Source organism: Haliotis cracherodii, unplaced genomic scaffold (assembly GCF_022045235.1).
Source record: "Haliotis cracherodii isolate W230 unplaced genomic scaffold, xgHalCrac1.p SCAF_7, whole genome shotgun sequence".
NCBI classification, from domain to species: Eukaryota; Metazoa; Mollusca; class Gastropoda; order Lepetellida; family Haliotidae; genus Haliotis; species Haliotis cracherodii.
In genome coordinates this window covers 27,434,729-27,454,875 of record NW_027266330.1, presented here as the reverse complement: position 1 = coordinate 27,454,875, position 20,147 = coordinate 27,434,729, and the positions used below count along the sequence as shown (strand labels likewise).

At 39.4% G+C, this 20,147-nt stretch overlaps 1 protein-coding gene across 1 annotated transcript in view; it reads right to left on the bottom strand.

The window, feature by feature from the left end:
- Positions 1–20,147, bottom strand: part of LOC139447491 (collagen alpha-2(IV) chain-like) — a 76,750-nt gene that overhangs the window by 15,413 nt on the left and 41,190 nt on the right. Inside the window, exons 6-24 of the mRNA XM_071228891.1 lie at positions 19,016–19,078; positions 11,504–11,626; positions 10,711–10,746; positions 10,195–10,257; positions 9,258–9,449; positions 8,287–8,340; positions 7,679–7,741; positions 7,310–7,354; positions 6,641–6,760; positions 5,992–6,196; positions 5,234–5,533; positions 4,726–4,904; positions 3,987–4,071; positions 3,014–3,129; positions 2,680–2,857; positions 2,260–2,376; positions 2,063–2,152; positions 1,582–1,689; positions 828–941 (exon numbers count right to left, since the gene is read on the bottom strand). Coding sequence (XP_071084992.1) covers positions 828–941; positions 1,582–1,689; positions 2,063–2,152; positions 2,260–2,376; positions 2,680–2,857; positions 3,014–3,129; positions 3,987–4,071; positions 4,726–4,904; positions 5,234–5,533; positions 5,992–6,196; positions 6,641–6,760; positions 7,310–7,354; positions 7,679–7,741; positions 8,287–8,340; positions 9,258–9,449; positions 10,195–10,257; positions 10,711–10,746; positions 11,504–11,626; positions 19,016–19,078 — 2,251 coding nt within the window. The remainder of the gene's footprint in view (positions 1–827; positions 942–1,581; positions 1,690–2,062; positions 2,153–2,259; positions 2,377–2,679; positions 2,858–3,013; positions 3,130–3,986; positions 4,072–4,725; positions 4,905–5,233; positions 5,534–5,991; positions 6,197–6,640; positions 6,761–7,309; positions 7,355–7,678; positions 7,742–8,286; positions 8,341–9,257; positions 9,450–10,194; positions 10,258–10,710; positions 10,747–11,503; positions 11,627–19,015; positions 19,079–20,147) is intronic.

The following is a 20,147-nucleotide window of genomic DNA, read 5'->3' as shown; positions in this document are numbered from 1 at the left end:
GTTTAATGATGACCTTAATGATAAACTACAATATTTCTGGACTATCAGGCTATATAATCTATGTTTGTACTGAATAAAAAAGAGGATGCTCTTATGAAATACAGGATCTTCTTATTTTTTTAGCAAATGAATATTACACCTCCCATACTGACTGAATGATTTTGTTTGTTGTTTGTTGTTTAATGCTGCACTCAGCAATATTCCAGCTATATGACGGCGGTCTATAAATAATCGAGTCTGGACAAGACAATCATGTAATTGATGTCATGAGCATCGATCCACACAATTGGGATGCAATGACATGCATCAACCAAGTCAGCGAGCAACGTAAGTTGCCTCTACGACAAGCATTGTCGCCTTTTACAGGAAGCATGTTTTTTTTTAATACCTATTCTACCCCGGGTCTTGACAGGTCACTGACTGAATGAACTCCAGAACAGAATAATTCTTCCATTATATTTTAGAATTCTGATTCCTGCATTCTGATTGTTCTGGAAGAGATATAAAATCTATTCTAGACCTGGGCCAGTAGGATAGTCTAGTGATTAAAACGTTTGCTTGTCCCGCCAAAAGGTCTCGATTCAACACATGGGTACAATGTGTGAAGCCCACTTCTGTTGCCTCATGCCATGATATTGTTGGAATATTGCTAAAAGAGGCATAAAATCATATTCTCTCACTCACTATTCTAGACCATGATTTGGCTGATGACTACATCAGTGCATCAAGCTGGTGTGATCAGTTTCAAATGAAATTTACATGTATCAAATCTACATTTGAAATCACTTAATTGTGAACACAGGTTTATCTGCCCTTATTTCACGTACCCTCTGGGCCAGCATAGCCAACAATTCCTGCTTCTCCAGGGAGACCACGCAGACCAGGTTCTCCCTTGGGTCCTACCATTGCTTCTCCAGGAAAGCCAGGCTCTCCCTTCAAACCTAGAACATAGTTACAAAATGGTGAATTATACATTGAAGACAATCTGGAAGAAGAGAGTGATGATGCAGACAAACTCATTTATTATCATGCTGCAGAAGAATTCAATATGTTAGGCTAAAAAAAATAATTGTGTTAATAGACCAATATTATTTTCCTGATTTGCATATTTTCCAGATCAATGCCTCACTCAAAACTACCAACAGGAAAAAGATCCAAATATACATTCAAGATTTCCTTTTGGCACAAGGCTAAAATAAACCCATAATCATAATGTCTGCAGCACGTTTCGTTTATATTTCCATTTTCAAAAAAACTTTAAAAATCCTAATACTTAAAAACAATGCGATCCAATATAGCATGCAGTTACTTCCCTTTACATGGGCACTGATTCACTGTGCATCTTGTGTTATGGTCATGCAATAGGAGTTTGTATGCTTGTTTATGTAGGGAGACCCTTTCCCAGGTTGATGGTACACAAATGATTATTTGGTTACATACTTGTTTGAACACCGCCCACAACATATTTTCAAAAGTCAATGCCTGAGAACCAATTTCATTTCATTGTATGATAAACTTCTAACTCAGTAAAACACAACTGTTTTTTGCAGGAATATTTGTTCATTCCAAATGAGTATATACCTGAAATGCCTGGCAAACCAGGTAGACCACCATCTCCCTTCAGACCATTTGGTCCAGGCAATCCTGGCAATCCTGGCTCTCCTTTGTCACCACGGGGACCAGGCAGACCTGCAACAGTAGATCAACATGACTCAACACTTGACAAACGAATGGGGAAATTGTGACTCATATCAACAAGAAGTGACAAGCAATGTAAGTTAATTTACCATCTGTTGTTTTGTAGTTTCAGCATTTTGTAGTTTCTGTTGTTTTGTAGTTTCTGTTGTTTTGTAGTGTCACCATTTTGTTATTTCTGTAGTTTGTGTTTTGTAGTTTCTGTTGTTTGTATTGTCTGTTGTTTTGTAGTTTCTGTAGTTAGTAGTGTCAGTTGATTTGTAATTTCTGTTGTTTGTAGTGTAGTTTTTCACTGTATATGTGTGATATGGGGACACCTTAGATGCAGCATCAACACAAAGACTGACTTCATTGCCGTTTGCCTCACCTCTTGGACCAGACAATCCAGGCAGACCAGGCAGACCACCTTCTCCCTTAAATCCAGGTAGGCCATCCACACCAGAGTTACCAGGCAAACCTGAAAGACGTCGATCATAAATCATTAATCAACATCAAATAGAAGGCTTCATTCCATTAGCAGTTTAGAGCAATTAAACCATCAGAGGGGTCAAGTTACATTCTCACCTGGATTTCCCTTCTGTCCTGGCAATCCTGGCATGCCAGGAATACCTGACGGACCAGGCAGACCTGGTTGTCCAGCTTCGCCCTTCAATGTGTCCCTGATGTTGCTGGGAAGTCTTCCTGAAAAATCAAAAGTATAATGTTCAAACTGTGATAACTCAGCCAGATTCTAACAGTCAACTCTGAATCATGTTGTGATCCGGAGCACTTCCAAAAATCTTCAGAAACAAATTGTTGAAAACTTTTAACAAAACTATTTCCATCATTTAAAGCTATGAACAAAACCATGGGATATTGGAAGTATTGGTCTCTTTGAAAGAACACATGAAGAACATTTGGGTTGAATACTCCCCAGGGAGCTGAAAGTTTTTTATTATTATCATTATTATTATTATTATTACTTGTGAACATTGAACAGCTTACCTGGTTCTCCCTTCTGTCCTTCCATACCAGGAAGACCAGGCAGACCAGACACTCCTGGGTCACCACGGTCACCAGGGAAGCCAGGCAGGCCAATTCCAGGCTGTCCTCTTGAGCCAGGAATACCAGGCTCTCCCGAGTTGCCAGGGCGACCATCTAAACCAGGAAGACCTTTCATTCCCTGATACAGAAACCAATAAGAACAATGAAATATTCAGTGAATCAGTGATTTCAATTCATGGGCATCAAACTTATTTGTGCCGCGATTAAGAATGTTCATTTTAAAATGAATAGGATGATGAAGTAGGGCTGAAGTATGACTTCCTATTTGACCTACCCTCTCTCCCTTGATTCCAGGTAGACCGGAAGCCCCAGGGGGTCCCTGAGGACCAGGCAGACCTCGGCGACCAGACTCACCAGGAAGACCAACATCACCACGCTCACCCTTGAAACCTGTCAAAATATCCAAAGTCTAATGAAAATTTCATACTATCATACAGGTAACAATTCCTTAGCTTTCTGTGACTGTCGGTCATAGTTTTCTTATTTTAATGACGAACTCAACATAATTAAGTCCAAGCTAGTTTGATTCCTTTACTTCAAAACCCCTTTGTAGACTCAAACATTAGAATGTTTATCAATATAGCAGTTTTATACCTACACTGGAAATGGGTAACCAGCAGTCATTACAAACAAACATATTGTTGATATTCCTTCTAAACATATATAGCTATCTATCTGATGGCTCTATCAAGATGAGGGGCAGCAGCCTAATGGAAGCACAATATGTAATTTCTGGAGTCCTGTGCTTTTATATATCTTGAATAGTGCTTAAGGCAGCAAAAACTATACTCACTCACTATCCAAATGAGTGAGTGAGTTGGTTTTTATGCCGCTTAACAGTATTCCAATTATATCACAGAGTTTCAGCTTACTGTGGGAGGAAAACCCAAGTGATGCAGGTATCAGACATTTACCACTTTGGTGAAACCCAAAAGCATGGGTATGGTGCTGACAAACCTAGAAATATCGGTTTTGAAACATTTACTGCAATCAACATGAATGTCATTGACCCACTTTTACAAATATGGAAACATCAGAGAACAAACTGGATGACATCACTATTGAACCTGATGTCACCTATCCCCATCCAATGACATCACCTAACACAAGCGTGATAATGGCCCGTCGTCAAGCAATATGAGGGCATTATCAGGTTACAGTGGCCTGCTCATTTTTGATAACAGGTGGGCAGTTTAATGATAATTCTATCCATTTTAGCTATAAAATGGGTTGGTCAAGGTACTTACCCTCAGGGCCAGGGATGACCTCTGCCCTTGCATCATTTCCCTTTATACCTTGAATACCAGGCAGGCCAGGTAGACCATCTTCACCCTAGAATACAGAGACATTGGCCAATGTCATACAATGTACACACACAATAGTCAGTTGATCTGCCATATGCGACAACCAAGATAGGGGAGTGATTATTGCTTAAAGTCGCATCAGCAATTGTGCAGCATTTACCATGCTACAACTTGTCCAGTCATACCTAACTGAAGCTGTTGTACAAAAAAGGAATTATGTGGTTGAAATATCCATGTACAGACACTTATTATGAAACTTGACATAAGGGTTTAAGGATGGTGATTGTGTTTTGATAACACACCCCACATGCATGACATTCAGAGATGCCATCCCCAAATTGAGGCACTTAGGGTTATCTGGGAACTTTTTCAAAAGAAGTTTGAATCAATTGTGAGTGGCTGACCTGGGTTTCAACGCTGCTTTGAACAGTATTTCACTTACAACATATTGTTTTGTGATAGAGGAAACTGTACGACCCCGAATCATGATTTAACACCAATAACCTCAAATTGCAAACATGGTGTCTTTACACTGCTGAACGAGAAATCTTTTCTCTGGGCAAGTAACATTTCAAAGTTTACGTACCCGAGTGCACAATAACATATTTATGTCAATATTCTTGAATTCTCAACATATGTCCAAGCTGATGAAATCTTCTGTAAATTGAGTGCAGATACTAACCCTGAGACCAGGTAGGCCAGACAGACCTGGAGGACCATCCTCTCCGGGCTCTCCTTTGGTTCCAACTGGTCCTGAATCTCCTGGTATACCAGGTTGACCAGGCAGACCATCTAGACCAGACAGACCCTTCTCTCCCTTAAGACCATTCTGACACAGGCTGCAGGAACCACCACGATCACCTGTGAACATAGGAACAATATTGTTTCAGCATTACTTAAAAGATAACATAATGAGTTTTCAGATTTGAGTGTGTTATTGAGTACTGATCCCAGGCAGATTGAGTTGCAACCGATGACCTTAGATACTTAGACAAGACATCTATTTAAATGCAGTCCCGAATATTTCCATGTTCCAAACTTTATTTCAATCAATCGGATCATAGGATACACTCCATTTAATTTTACAATGTGTGCTTAACAGTGTGTCCAAATTGAAGATGGATAAATAACAACATGACTCTTACTATTAGCACAGGGAATATAAAATGTGAGTATCTCTACCAACTGACCTTTATCTCCAGGAAGACCAGGAAGACCATCACGACCAGGCAAACCAGAGAAACCTCCCTGACCCTTCTCTCCCTTGGGACCGGAGGGGCCAGGCAAACCCTTGGTAGAATTTCCAGGTGGGCCAGGCAGACCTTTAGCACCTCTCTCTCCCTTGCCACCAGGAATACCATCCAGACCAGGTAAGCCAGATGGTCCCCGGACTCCAGGAATACTTCCTCCAGATTCACCAGGAAAACCAGGTTCTCCCTTCTGTCCAGGCAGGCCAGGAGCACCAGGGCGACCATCCAGACCAGTAATACCTGATGATAAACAGAGGCATCAGTTCCATTGCGGCATTTGGCTAAGTTCTTCAACAAATGTCCAGATGGGCCTTCAATTGCCATCCTTGACCAACTGTCAAATAGTCACATAGAGGACAAGCCATACCAACAGATCATTTGATATTTATCTTTATACGAGCGGTAAGTTGTAAATCAAACAGATGTGTGTGACTTTTTACTGACTTATTGTAGTTAACTTTTGTTTGGCTCCTCTTTTCAAAGAAAAAAATAATCGTTGATAAGAAACTAACATAGTCTTTGTTCACAGGAGATGTTTCACTCATCTCAGTAGTTTAGTCTCATGTCCAGCGCAAGTCTTGAGATAATTTCTGTGAAAATGGAGAATTTGTCTCTAGATGAACAGCTATTGCTCGACTGTACATGTTAAGTTAATTGGGGTAAGTGTTGTGTTGCTTGAATGAACAGATAAACTATACCTGGAACTCCAGAGTCTCCCCTGTCTCCTTTGGGACCATCAAGACCTTGTGTACCAGGCACGCCAGGGATTCCAGGGCCACCGGAAGGACCATCATTACCACGCAAACCTTGTGGTCCAGGGAGGCCAGGCAGTCCTGGATCACCAGGCAGACCACGTTGACCAGCAGGTCCAACTGGACCCGGTGGACCATCTCCTCCAGGTCCCTACACAGTGTAACATTAGGAGGTGAGCAAGACACTTCTTTCACCTGGGTTATGGTATTGTAAAGCATTCATTCAAGGTACTCAATGTTCACACAACATAAGTGACAGGTTTCATATCTAATATCTTATAAGGCAAAAATAAATAACCTGTTAATCACACCCTAGCTATAACCATCACAAAAATTAATACTGACAATAATTCTTTTCTAAGACTTTGTGGAAACTTCTGTGATAAGACAATGAAGTCTTTGTTCATTGTCTGTTTAATTACCGTAGTCATACTCAAGAGTGTGACTGGCGCCATGTACTTTCACTCTGCAGTTTGCAAGTGAGAGTTCTCTCCCCTATTCTGTCTTCGGCTGATACAAATGTTTTTTAACTCAGAAATGATATTTGATCCATGACTATTTCAAAAGGGTAGTTACGGTTATAGACCATACTTACTCCTGCAGGACCAGGGGGACCTCTCTGACCACGAAGACCATCAACACCACCCAGACCACGATCTCCCTTCATTCCAGGCAGGCCAGGCAGACCAGGAAGACCATCCATACCTCGATCACCCTACACAACAGACAGGAAAAATCATGATATAGACATGCCTCTCTCATGCACGCACGCATGCACGCACGCACGCACGCACACACATATCTTAAAGCATTGAAATAAATGATTCACTGACTCTGATCGCATTTATTACATCATTAAAAACCACAAGGTTTTATTCAGGATATTATTCCGATTAATTTAACGTTAATATTTGTAATCATTTCAGTTCTGTTCCATATTCACCTCCATTTCTCCAATTATGTGTCCCCTTGGCTTTCACTTCTTTTATTACTTTGAGATTTTTTCAAAAAAAATTTTTATAATTTTGATATAATTAAGAAATTAAAAACAAAAAAATGCTTTCCTGGCATTGATAAACTATGAAACTCTCAAGTGTCTGCTTCTGCTTAATGTCAGGGTGTTGAACCACAATATCTCAAGCAGGATCTCATCCATTACACAAAATTATTTAACTCATGCCCAGGATATTGTCAGAATCGTACAATCGACTCTGTTTACATGAATATGGAAATGGTTTTGTCGCTTTTACTTAGCTGACATTACCTTTTGTCCAGGTTGCCCGGGAACACCAGGATAACCTTGTTTACCCTGGAAAACATCAACAATAAAAAATGAACAGCTAATAAAGCTTTCACAACAAACAATTCATTTACTACATTTATCTGTACTTTCAAGCAGTCCTTATTTGGCATCCTTACACATAACTGTACCTTACTAGCAATATATACACAAATTATTTTCGCAATGTATTTCTGATGTCTTTTGAAAAGCAAAAATATTATGAAATAGAATCATAGAACAAAGAAAGTCAAAAATCATGACTTGAGCTTTCTTTTCTTTGACATAAATGCTATTCATAAGTTTGATTCTCAGTACAATTGTTTCATAGAGATATTAGTATTGTCAACTCACACGAGGACCAGCAATGCCAGGTACACCCTTCTCGCCAAACATTCCTGGTGGACCAGGTAGGCCCTGAAATAAACAATAAAAACAGGAATAGAAACAGCATCCTTAATACAATAAGGAACACAACTTGTCAAATAGCAGAGTTTATCATTATATTTGTTATTCATACAATGATGACATACTGTCATGACATTAATGTATTGATTTTTATCATTACTCATAATAAGATCCAGCTATCTGATTTGCTAATCGCCATCTTGTGAAAACACAAATTATCTGTCAGCCGATGTTGTGATATTAATGTATTGATTTTTATCATAACTCATAATAAGATCCAGCTATCTGATTTGCTAATCGCCATCTTGTGAAAACACAAATATCTGTCAGCCGATGTCATGATATTAATGTATTGATTTTTATCATTACTCATAATAAGATCCAGCTATCTGATTCGCTAATCGCCATCTTGTAAAAACACAAATACCTGTCAACTGATCTGTTTGTCACATCATTACTGACCTGGTTCACAACAAAAGTTCACTATATGGAAGAAGACCAAACATGTTGCTTTGAGGTGATAGTGACAGGTGAAGCAGAGTGTGAGGACCTACCTGAAGACCAGAGGGTCCCTTCATGCCAGGCAGACCAGGCTCACCCTTCATGCCCTGAAACAGGCAGCATCATACTTACAGCATACCGCTGTGGTGCTCACAGATACTCTGAGTGAGTTTGTTTGTTGTTTAACGCCACACTCAGCAATATTCCAGCTATATGACGACGGTCTGTAAGTAATCAAGTCTGGACCAGACAATCCAGTGATTGACTTCATGAGCATCGATCCACGCAATTGGGATATGATGACATACATCGAACAAGTCAGCGAGTCTGACCACTCGATCCCGATAGTCGCTTTTTACGACTAGCATAGTCGCCTTTTACGGCAAGCATGGGTTGCTGAAGACCTATTCTCCCCCAGATCTTCAATATGTACAGGTGTCATGGCTGACCAAACTAGTGATGCAGTGCAATGTCCATGCTGGAGGACAAAACATGTATGACAGATTAAAATATCAATAGTTAACATTTTGTATTAAGAGACAAATTGGCATAAATTCAGAAAAGATAAAAAATATTATTGCCGTAGTATTGCAACAGTGTTTTTAAGTATTGCAATAGTCAAAATGACCTTGATAGTCACTCTAATAATGATTGAATGGAGTTCTACAACATAGTCAACAATATTTATCAAAGATGCTGATTCATCAAGTGCTGAACCAATGGATACGAAGCTTCCAACAAATGTAAATAAACTCACTGCAAAAAGAAACGTGAACCAGAGAAACATATAGAGAAATACGTACATTAAGAGATGTTTCCAATGTGTACCAATTAATGACAAAACTAACACTCAGTCAAGTGTTTTTATTCTTATCACGATATGATGCACATGATTTGTGATAATGTCTCATTATTGATATAAATTTTATGTTTAATAATGCAAGCATAGACCACTCGCATTTTTCGCCTTTGATTCACGCTCGCCTTAATTTCAAGATTTACAGTATATACCATTACCACCCACCTCATCTCCTAGCATGCCCTTCAGTCCCTTCGGTCCCTGGATTTGGCCTGGGGGGTTGGTGAGAGCTTCTAAACCACCTGGGGGTCCAGGGTTGCCAGGGGGTCCAAGCGAGCCTTTCTGTCCCTTCTCTCCATGTGTGCCCAAACCCATGTTACCTTTCTCGCCAGGTTGTCCTCGTTCTCCAAATGGACCCTGCAAAGTAAATTCTAAATTGCTGTTGGTTTGTCATTCCAAATGTGTACCTCACTCTGTGACAAACAGCTGCAGCAGTAACATGAATGGCTCACTCTGTGACAAACAGCTGCAGCAGTAACATGAACGGCTCATTCTGTGACAAACAGCTGCAGCAGTAACATGAACGGCTCACTCTGTGACAAACAGCTGCAGCAGTAACATGAACGGCTCACTCTGTGACAAACAGCTGCAGCAGTAACATGAACGGCTCACTCTGTGACAAACAGCTGCAGCAGTAACATGAACGGCTCACTCTGTGACAAACAGCTGCAGCAGTAACATGAACGGCTCACTCTGTGACAAACAGCTGCAGCAGTAACATGAACGGCTCATTCTGTGACAAACAGCTGCAGCAGTAACATGAATGGCTCTCTCTGTGACAAACAGCTGCAGCAGTAACATGAACGGCTCACTCTGTGACAAACAGCTGCAGCAGTAACATGAACGGCTCACTCTGTGACAAACAGCTGCAGCAGTAACATGAACGGCTCACTCTGTGACAAACGGCTGCAGCAGTAACATGAACGGAAAGCAGTGAAATGTTTTAATATGTTTGTAAAATTTGTAAATTGTTCTCGGAGCTTCTAGCTTTGCTTAAGTAATGTTATAGATGTTTGAACACATGTCATAAGCTAACCTGTGTTTAATTTCTTATTTGATAAGTTTTAAACATTTTTAACAAGGAAAACACTAATCTACATACAGGCGGTCCTGACAAGCCAGGTTCTCCCTTGGGGCCAATGGGTCCATCTCTTCCGTGACTTCCCTGTCATAAACAAACACATGTTTACATAGATATTCACACAGATTTGTCCTATACTTGTAAACTGTAGACAGTTTCTGTTTACAAGTGCTGCTAAGTGATGACATTTGATTGTGATGTCATGGAAACTGATCAAAACCTCATTACGATGCAATTTCATTGTAGCAATATCACCTTAGGAAACCAGTATTGGAGGATAAATAACAATAACTGGTTTCAATTATAGTATTTGAAATAATTTACTTTTATTGATAGTGACAGTAAACATGGTAAACAGGTTGGTGTTTTTTACATTTCACTTATTTCTGGTCAGCAAAATAAAAAAACTGCTTTTTATCTTAATTTTTTTCATGTTTCAATTTTATGGAGAAGGCAGATTCCAAAGCACAAAGTTCAAACAATGTCTGTGCTTATCTGAAATTATCCTAGACAGTACAGTATATCGTATGTACTCACAGGCAACCCAGGTAGGCCATCTGCTCCAGGCTCTCCCTGAAATATGACAGACAATAATATCAAGAGGCAATAGAAACACTTAAAAGCATTATAGATGATTATGATAACTGAATGCAAACAATTTGAGATACAGGTTTACAACTCATGTAATGACCTGAGATTACAATTTTCTTTAAAAATTAAACATATATGGTTACATTTTCCCCTTAAAATCCAACTGCACATTCAAAAGTTTGTTAATTTTAAACTGAGGCAAACCAGCATTCATGCTGTTTGATATGTATTCATATGCCTTTCAAACAGAGCTCCAGATAACTCTTGAGCAATTGAGTTTTTACTCTAGGGTTTCTATTTTAATTGGGTTATTACATTTTTCATTGGACAACCAATATTTTTTCACCCATCTATTCATCACTCTATTGGTTTTTTCCCAAAATTAGTGAACATTTTAAGATTTAAAAAAATGAAATAATGTTTTAGATGTATATAACCGTTCTAAATATTTCGGCTTCACTCGTGAAGTAAATTAGCTCGTAATTGTGTTTCCGAAATTGGCTCCTTTGTATGCATGCTGAAAAAGCTTCATTGGGCATTTACGTGTGCTGTTTTTATACACTTGGGTTCTTTATTTAATGCATGCGTTTCTGTACGCAAGTTAATTGAAAGTTATTGGGTTTTGAAAATTTGGGGGGGTGGGTGTTTTATGCAAATAAGCGTCTTATCTGTAGCTCTGTTTCAAACAAACATAGAACAGGCTCAATTGACTCATATGGATGAGTTTAGACTACATTACCTTCTGTCCTGGGAGGGTGACTCCGACAGGTGATGGTTCTCCCTTAATACCAGGAAGACCGTCCAGACCAGGTGTACCAGCCTCTCCGGGAAGACCAGGCAGACCAGGAGAGCCAGGATCTCCCTATAACACAGGTGCAAATTTGTCTTTGTAAATACATTGCGACATGTGATAAGTATATTGGTCAGATAATACCAACGCTAAGAAACAAATAAATTAATCATTAAGTTTTCAGGTTATACTTCATGATGGAGCTATGATTGACATTCAAATATATGATTGAATGTTGTATCACTGATCAAGTGTACATCGTGAGAGTGACATGCTTGTTTGTTTGGTAAATGTAACACTCAACAATATCCCAGCTGTATGATGACGACCGGACCAGACAATCCAGTAGGGCTGGCACGAATCCAAATTTACTACCCGGGTACACCCCCCTATTACCCGACCCTACCTGGGTACCCACTGTAGGTCTATGGAGATGTCTCCAAATGTCCGATTGGGAACATTTTTAGCATAGCGTTGGCAAAACGTATTTAGATACATGTATTAAACAATCTGGTCATTCATACACATAAAACTGAAAGGCCTCTTTCACTCACCTTTGTTGCCCTGTTTGAAAACAACTGGTGTCATCACTTATTTTCAGTGATCCATTCATATATCTTTCACCACTATTTTACCTTTTATGTCCAGTGTGGGTTCGAATCCCGGATGGGACTCAACCCCCAAAAGTACAAGAATCTGTACTTTACATAGAAAGTGTAATCTCAAATATAACATTTGTTACACTTGACCACTTTCTAAATGGCATTGTGTGTTCAAAGGAATCTGTTTCAGCAGATGATTAAGACTCATTAATCTCTGTTGTTGACACATTACATGCATAATCCTTGTGCCAAAGTAGATATGTACTGTTGTTGACACAAGGCAGGTAAAAGGGTTAACAAGGTGCAATTCCCCCACTCATAATGCCATCCTTGACCACTGCCCACTCGCTGCCAGGTTTCGGGCTCTGCCGAGTACGGGTTGGGCTCAAACTGACTTGCATCCACCGAGGGCCTAGCCAGGGGAGATAACTCAAATAAAGAGGATATTGTATTCACTTACAAATGACCCATAAAATATCTGTATCTTGATCAATGTCAGGCTATTACCCAATAACACACAAAAGTGCAATTGGCTATACCTTAAATGTTCCATCTTTCTTTTCATACAACACATATTATATCAGCTTATACCATATACATACACAGGGACAGTCATGTGATTCATTTAAATTTTTTCACCTTTCAGAACTTTATTATGTCTACACTGATTTGATTTGATTTTCTTAAACTTCTTAAAAGGCATACAATCTTTTTATTCACTTGCATGAATGATTAACTATTATATAAATACTATCAACACTGCTGTGGTAAGTATGGAGACCACTTGATCGTTAATCCTGACTGAAGAATGACACAATAAGGGCATTTTGTTCTTTTTCTTTAGATGTGAAAAATACAAGTTCTCCTGATTAACATTAGTTAAAAAACAATGGAACTAATATGTCACGATCTTGTAGCCACCTTATCAAATTCAAAATAGTAAAATATATATTTTCTAAGTTTTGACAGTCTGACATGTCAGGCTACAAAAAGAAATTTGCTTCAGCAAAAATGGATGAAGAATCCAAATTAAAAAATTTTAAATGTCAAAGAACCAAGGACCATGCATCTACATGCATAATCACTGGTCTGTTATATGACTGTCTTGGTATGGGTTTGAACTATTTCAATGGACAATGTCAGTTCTATTGGAAAAAGTCAGGATCCTTCAAGTACTGTCAAATCATTGAAATATACTTAGGCATTTCGACCTGAAGATTGTGGATATCCAAATCTTAAGTCTTTTATAAACAATTTCTCTTTCATATATAATAAAGTTTCCCCTGCCATGCTACAAAGACCAACACTGTGCATCGCTTTTCAAGTCAGCTCAAATTTCCATTCTGATTGACATCATATGTATAAGTGAGATACGTCTGGGGTTGTAGGTTGCTGACCTAGGAAGAATTTGCCACAGTGATAAACTATGGCCATATTCTCCCACATCGTCCCTTAAGAATTGGAGCATACCTCAATGGCATTATATAAAAAGGTACATTTAAACTACTTAAAAAGATTTTGAATGAAATGTCTTAAGACTTTTAACATTTGAAACAAACATTTACAGATTTTTTAAAGAAATGACTGAAATACTCAGACGGAATACATGTGTTTATTTCTCAGCTTTGACATATCAAAGAGCAATGGCCTCTTCAATCATTAAGGTTAGAATGTTGCTGTATCAGCAATGCTGAAACTCTTCAAGTTGGTGCTGAAGACCATTGTGACAAGCCAGAGCTAAACTAGACCCGTTTTCCAATTTCTTTCCAGTACATGTTGCCTTGATGATTCTGATCAGTACATTGTTTGGCTAACATCATAACCAGGAATCCCTCAGTGTGCCAGAAGAATGGAAGGTTGTGGCCATTTCTGACATCCTGTGTAACCAGGTTGTGAGAGTCAGCAGACCCACCCATGTGTAATAAACACTGGGGTTATTTCCGATCTCACAGTTCTATCTCACCATGTTACCAAGGAGGCTCTACACTTGAGGGTGCAAGACACAGAAAAGGCCTTTTTGTTCACTGATCTTTCTTACTTACTCTTGTATGTTTTTGCTGAGTATGCCTCTGTATTATTATAGACAGTACCAATAGGCTACAGCGGGAATCAGGTGACATTCTTGTGTCAAGCGAGGATAATCTATGTGTTTGACTAGGACAAGTAATTCTAGCCACTTTACCAAAAACTTGTTGACTAAGACAAGTAATTCTAGCCACTTTACCAAGAACGTGTTGACTAAGACAAGTAATTCTAGCCACTTTACCAAGAACTTATTCACTAAGACTTGTAATTCTAGCCACTTTACCTAGTACTTGTTGACGAGGACTAATAATTCTAGCCACTTTACCTCAGAGTGTTTATGAATTCTCAAAGCCATACAGTTTTGATCATAATTTTAGAATGAAAGTAGTGTATTATCTGCAGATGTATTTGTTATTATCTTACCTTACATCACGTTTTGTACAAGTGAAAAACTTACACCCCGCCGAAATGTAGATCATATCCTCCTCTACGGTTATTGTATTTTGTGTCTATTGTGGAAGTTTTCTGTCCCTATTTTACCAAAGCAGTGTTTTATCATTTTATCATGTTGTGGACTACCATTAATCACTGTCTCTCATCTCAGCTAAAATCATAGCAGAACATCCTATGTCTGTGGTTGGGATCTCCATGACAGTCAGAAAGAAGGCTACACCAGAACTCTGAACCTTATGACCTGAGGAACACCATGCATGTTACCAATCAAGATGTCCATGTCAGAAGCAATTGGTCAGCGTAGACATCATCTGTGCCCGTGACCACAACATGAGGTGGTGTCAGTCATTGTGATGCTGAAGGCAGGTGCCCTGTCCTGACAGCCTACAGGGACCCCCTGTGGAAACCCTCCTGCAATCACAGGGCTATCCCTCATGCTGCTTCTACTGATAATAGACCCAATCACTTGTGTAACCAGATCTTTTCTAGACCACCAGCATCCAGATTCATCCAAGACATGACCTCATTTCATCCCCAGCAGTAGGCCACTTGGCTTGGTCAAATAAGCTATGCTCTGTCTTGCCAAGCGTCCAACATAAACTCTACATTGCAATATAATTCATAAAGTGTCATGGGCAGTTAGAACAGAAAGAAATTCTATGGGGAGGTATTTTGAGCATTTGTTTTCGAATGAATTGATGGCAAATACAGGGCAAGCTAATCTTGACTGATAGTTCGAAAAGTATGGCTTAATTTACACAAAAGATTAACATGTTTTTCTTCTTTTCATATCCCAAACATTGTGCTGAAGACATGTACGATGGCTCCAGTTGTGAAGTCTTGTGGTTATCCTAGATTTGACTATCAAGGGTTCATTGTATACCAAATTTGGTGCCCTAGATTCATGTGAACTAGATCAGGACCTGTGAAGTAGACTAAGTGGACTGTCACTGACCACCATTTCGGACTCCCCACACCTCCACATCTCATCAACACAACTAGCACTAAATAATCCCATGGAGGCAGTTCCTGTGCTGCCAAAGACAGTTATGGCATATGCTGTTGTGCATGCTTGACCACAGGAGGTAGGTCTGGTATGAAGGTACAGGGTTATAGGAGTAGATAGTATATGCCATGTCAGCAGGGCATGGTATACACCAGATTGTATTGTGGTGGTAGGCATTGGGAGGGGGGGTATGGAACAGAAAGCAGGTTGTTTGTCAGCCTTCATGTGATGAGGTGGTGTGATGTCAGATAGGTGGGGAGCGCCAGCCATGGGACGTTGACTGTGAGGTGTGGGATGGTAGAATGGTGGCGTGTGGCAGCCATTGGGTGGAGATATGATGGACTGATGACGAGTAAGGGATGGAGGGTAGTTGGTAGCCTGGATGGTGACAGCTAAGGGATGGAGGTTGGTGGGTAGCCTGGATGGTGACATCCATGGGATGGAGGGTGGTGGGTAGCCCGTATGGTGACAGCCATGGGGTTGTGAGTTGATTTGACAGTGGCAGCTGTGGCATTGTGGTGGAGGGGTAATTGGGTGGTTGGATGGTAGCCATTGACTTGTGTGGTTGGGTGGGTGTTCATATGGAAGCGATAGATGTTGACCTGCCATCAAGTTTGGGGAGGCAGCCATTGTGGACTGCCATAGGTTTATCTCCACCAAGTGTTAGAATTCGATGCTGGAACTTGATACTATCACAGCATCTGACATGCACTGCTTGGGAGGTGTGAGATGCCAGTGTGTTGTTGGGAGTGCATGAAGGGAATCTGTTGATGCAGACTAATTGTTGAAATACCTTCCCGAGTTTGATGAGGACAGGGGTTCATAAATTCTTTGAAAATAAACTACGCTGTTTATCTTGATTTCTTGAACAAATTATATCAATATTCTACTTAGAGCACAAAAACACAATTCAAAGGAAATTCTAACATATCTATGTTGGTTTTATTTCTGTATGAAACTTGAAATTATATTCAGAAAACATATCAATATTTGTATTTCATTGTGTATGTCAATGTTTACAACTTTTCATTATAACTATTCATGTTCATGTCTTGTACTCTGTCCCTTGTGGGTATTTATGTACAATAAATTTTCTTCATCTTCTTCTATCAGTTTAATCTAAATAAGATCATGAGTACAGCTACACTTTTAAATTTGGAGCAGCATATTTTCATGTTATGCTTGATAGCTTTTAAAAATACTGAGATAGCTTGATAAAGAGGTGCCCATCCTGTATCAAGCAGGCCCTGTTTGCACACATGTGGTCAGTGTTTATACTTTATTGTACACCATGTAGCCCTGGCATGGCCATAATAAATATGTCCTGATAGAAACAGGAAAGGCGTGACACTCACCATCAACAGGCTGGTCAACAGACCCATGGTTGTCATGTTTCAAAAAAAGGTTGATGCAATGTAGTGAGGTGTGCATCACATAACAGAATTGTTTTAAACAGTAGAGACTAAAGCAAGGATATGTACTTATCCTTATTCTGTTAATATATTTCCTTTATTCTTGTTGATGCAATGTAGTCAGGTGTGCATCACATAACAGAATTGTTTTCAACAGTAGAGACTAAAGCAAGGATATGTACTTATCCTTACTCTGTTAATATATTTCCTATACTCTTCTACATTATTGAAAACATCTCCTGAAAGATGTGCCAAGAGTATTTCAATATTTGATTTAGGTATGCATATGTGGTGTGTTTGTGTACATGTAATTTGTAGCTGTCTTTTACTTCACATCTGTTCTTTAATGGCATGTATTGCAACAAATATGATCTTATCTTAGATTCTCAACAAGGAAGAAACAGGATCATTTCCCAACCACATATAACCTTTCCTAAGGTCCAACTTCCACTCATGATCCATATGAGAGAAAGGTGATTGTGATCTAATTATCATCCATCTCTAAATAAATGGCAACCTGGCTCCAGACAGGACAGAATGTCAGTGCTATAAAGCCAGAAATATACCCCACTGGGACTGTTGCCTTTATATTGCTGCAAGAGCAACCAGGCCCATGTGCTGAGAACATTCATCCTATTTACAGTGCAAATCTTGCATTCTTGAAGCCTCATGGCATTCTGGGTTTTATGAGTATCTGGTCGGTGATGACATGTCTTCTTCTACCAAGCATAGAAATTTCCCAAGCTCAGCCCACTTCATGGGGGCTGTGTTCCTAAAGTAAACATTAAAGCCCAAACACTAAGCTAGTGAGTGAGTGAGTTGGTATTAACGCTGCTTTTAACAGTATTCCAGTTATATTGCAGTGTGTCAGCTTAATGTGTGAGGAAAGCCCGAAGTGATGCAGGTCTCAGACGTTTACCACTCCGGTGAAACTCACAAGCACAGGTATGGTGCTGACAAACCTAGAAACATAATTGGGGCGAACCCACAATCATAGCTTTCTGCCATGCCCAAGGGACGAAAGAGTGAATGGTGGTGCCTTAGACGACTGGGCCACCCATGCCCCCAACACAAAGTAAGACACACTGCCACCCAGTATCATTCCCTCCACTGAGCAGAGAGTGTTGCTGAATCCATACACCTCCTGTCTGTCTCATATCAACATGCCCTGGGAAAGACCATCATAAGTAGGATCATAACTTTCATCCCTGTTTCGATTTATTGCTCTGATAATTTATTCCTGAAATCGCAATCCACAGAATTTATCATCAAATTGTGTTTAATACACAGGCCACACCCATCAATCAAATTATATACCTCTAAATTCAAATATGCTAGAGAACAAAAGTACTAGCCATGGGCCTAGCCACAAGTTTGGGATGGCCTTTTAAGTACATCAACTTACAGGGGTGTTGATTAGGTGAGCAGGAAAGCATACTAGAGCCACATACCTGTTTCCAGCTGCATCCATCAAATAACATTGGGACTAGAAAAAAACATCTACCGTATTCGACATAATAAGCGCCCAGGGTGCTCTCAAAATTGGAAATAGGGGGCTCTTATCATAATATTATTTTGGTTGAAAAAACAGAGTTGAAAGATAAATTTCGTGGTTTATGCTGACAACCTGAAATGTTTATATTCAACAGATATATTTTTCCAGAATTTAATTGCCCATAATTAAGGGTGTATATAACACACAAGTGTGTATTATACGTGAATGAATAAGTCTTGTGTACATTGATCAATTGGAAGGGGTGCTAATTGGGATTGTTCACTAGCCAATATATTAGCAAATATCGCCGTGGACGCTTATTAGAGCAGGGCGCTTATTACGTCGAATATGGTATTACCACTACGTACCCATTTTCAATTGCATCCATCGAACAGTATGGGGACTATGGACAACATCTATTAACACTATATATATGTAGTGCTTTAAACATGAATGTGAGCTACGTACCTGAGTTCCATTGCAACCATCTAGACCAGAAGCACCACGAGGTCCGGGTGGGCCAGGAAAACCCTAAAAACAAAAGCTAACAATGTCAACAGGAGGTAACTTCAAAATGAGTTGCTTTTGAAAACAAACAAACAAAAGAACAAATTCATCATTGAGGTATAATGATGCAATTTTCATTTTTTAACACCTTTCATTCCAACTTAATATCATAAATCATCATTAAAAAAATCGTCTGAAATCCTTTTGTATAGGTTTTCAAGCAGAGTATTCCAAAAGAAAGGTAGTCTAGTCTTGCTGATCTTGCAGATACAGCGGAATTTGAAAAACAAAATTATTTTCATTCATCCTGAAGTCTTGTAGCTACTTGGTGCCTGTTCTGACATTGTTGTGTGATTTTGAAACAAAAACTCTATTCATGTAGTTTGAGCAAAAAGTAAATCCCGTAGGGCAGCATGTTCTAGCCACAGCGGAAACCATTTATCAGGCACAAGTTTTGAGCTGTAAGTTAGCACCAAGTGTGTTTTATCAATTCCACAGGTCTGAGAGCTGACATTTATGCCTCATGTGTTTATTGTTATAGCATATCATGCAGCCAGACTTGCTGGGTATATTCTCCTCAGTTCATTCATCCCTCAACATATGCTGAAGAGTAGTAAGCAGTAAATATATGTTGTTGGTTGATAGAGAAATAGGATCTGGCTGATGACCACCTTAAATGGTAATAATTCCTGTTTCATAATTCTTAAATGCTCTGACAGTTGTCTTGTTAACTTAGTTTTTGCCAAAAACTTGTCACTGAAAGAACAAGACATAATTCCATCCCCCAAGAAGTATTTGGAGTCACACTACTTCAACTCATCAATGAAATCTAAAAACAGTACTTTAACATGATCAAATTGTCATAAAATATCAATTTGTGACAAATATTTTTCAAATTCCCTAAACAGTGCAACCAATTGACTGACGTTCTTGTCGTCTTGACAGTTAACGAGGCCTACATACAAGCAAAACCTTCAAGCTAAGCCATCTTCTGATGCTGTTCTGTTGTGCCCTGTTAGGAACACTCAATGAACATGTGCATCCAATTTGCCCACAAGGATATGTTTTTTTGTGACTCAACTGAGGCCAAATC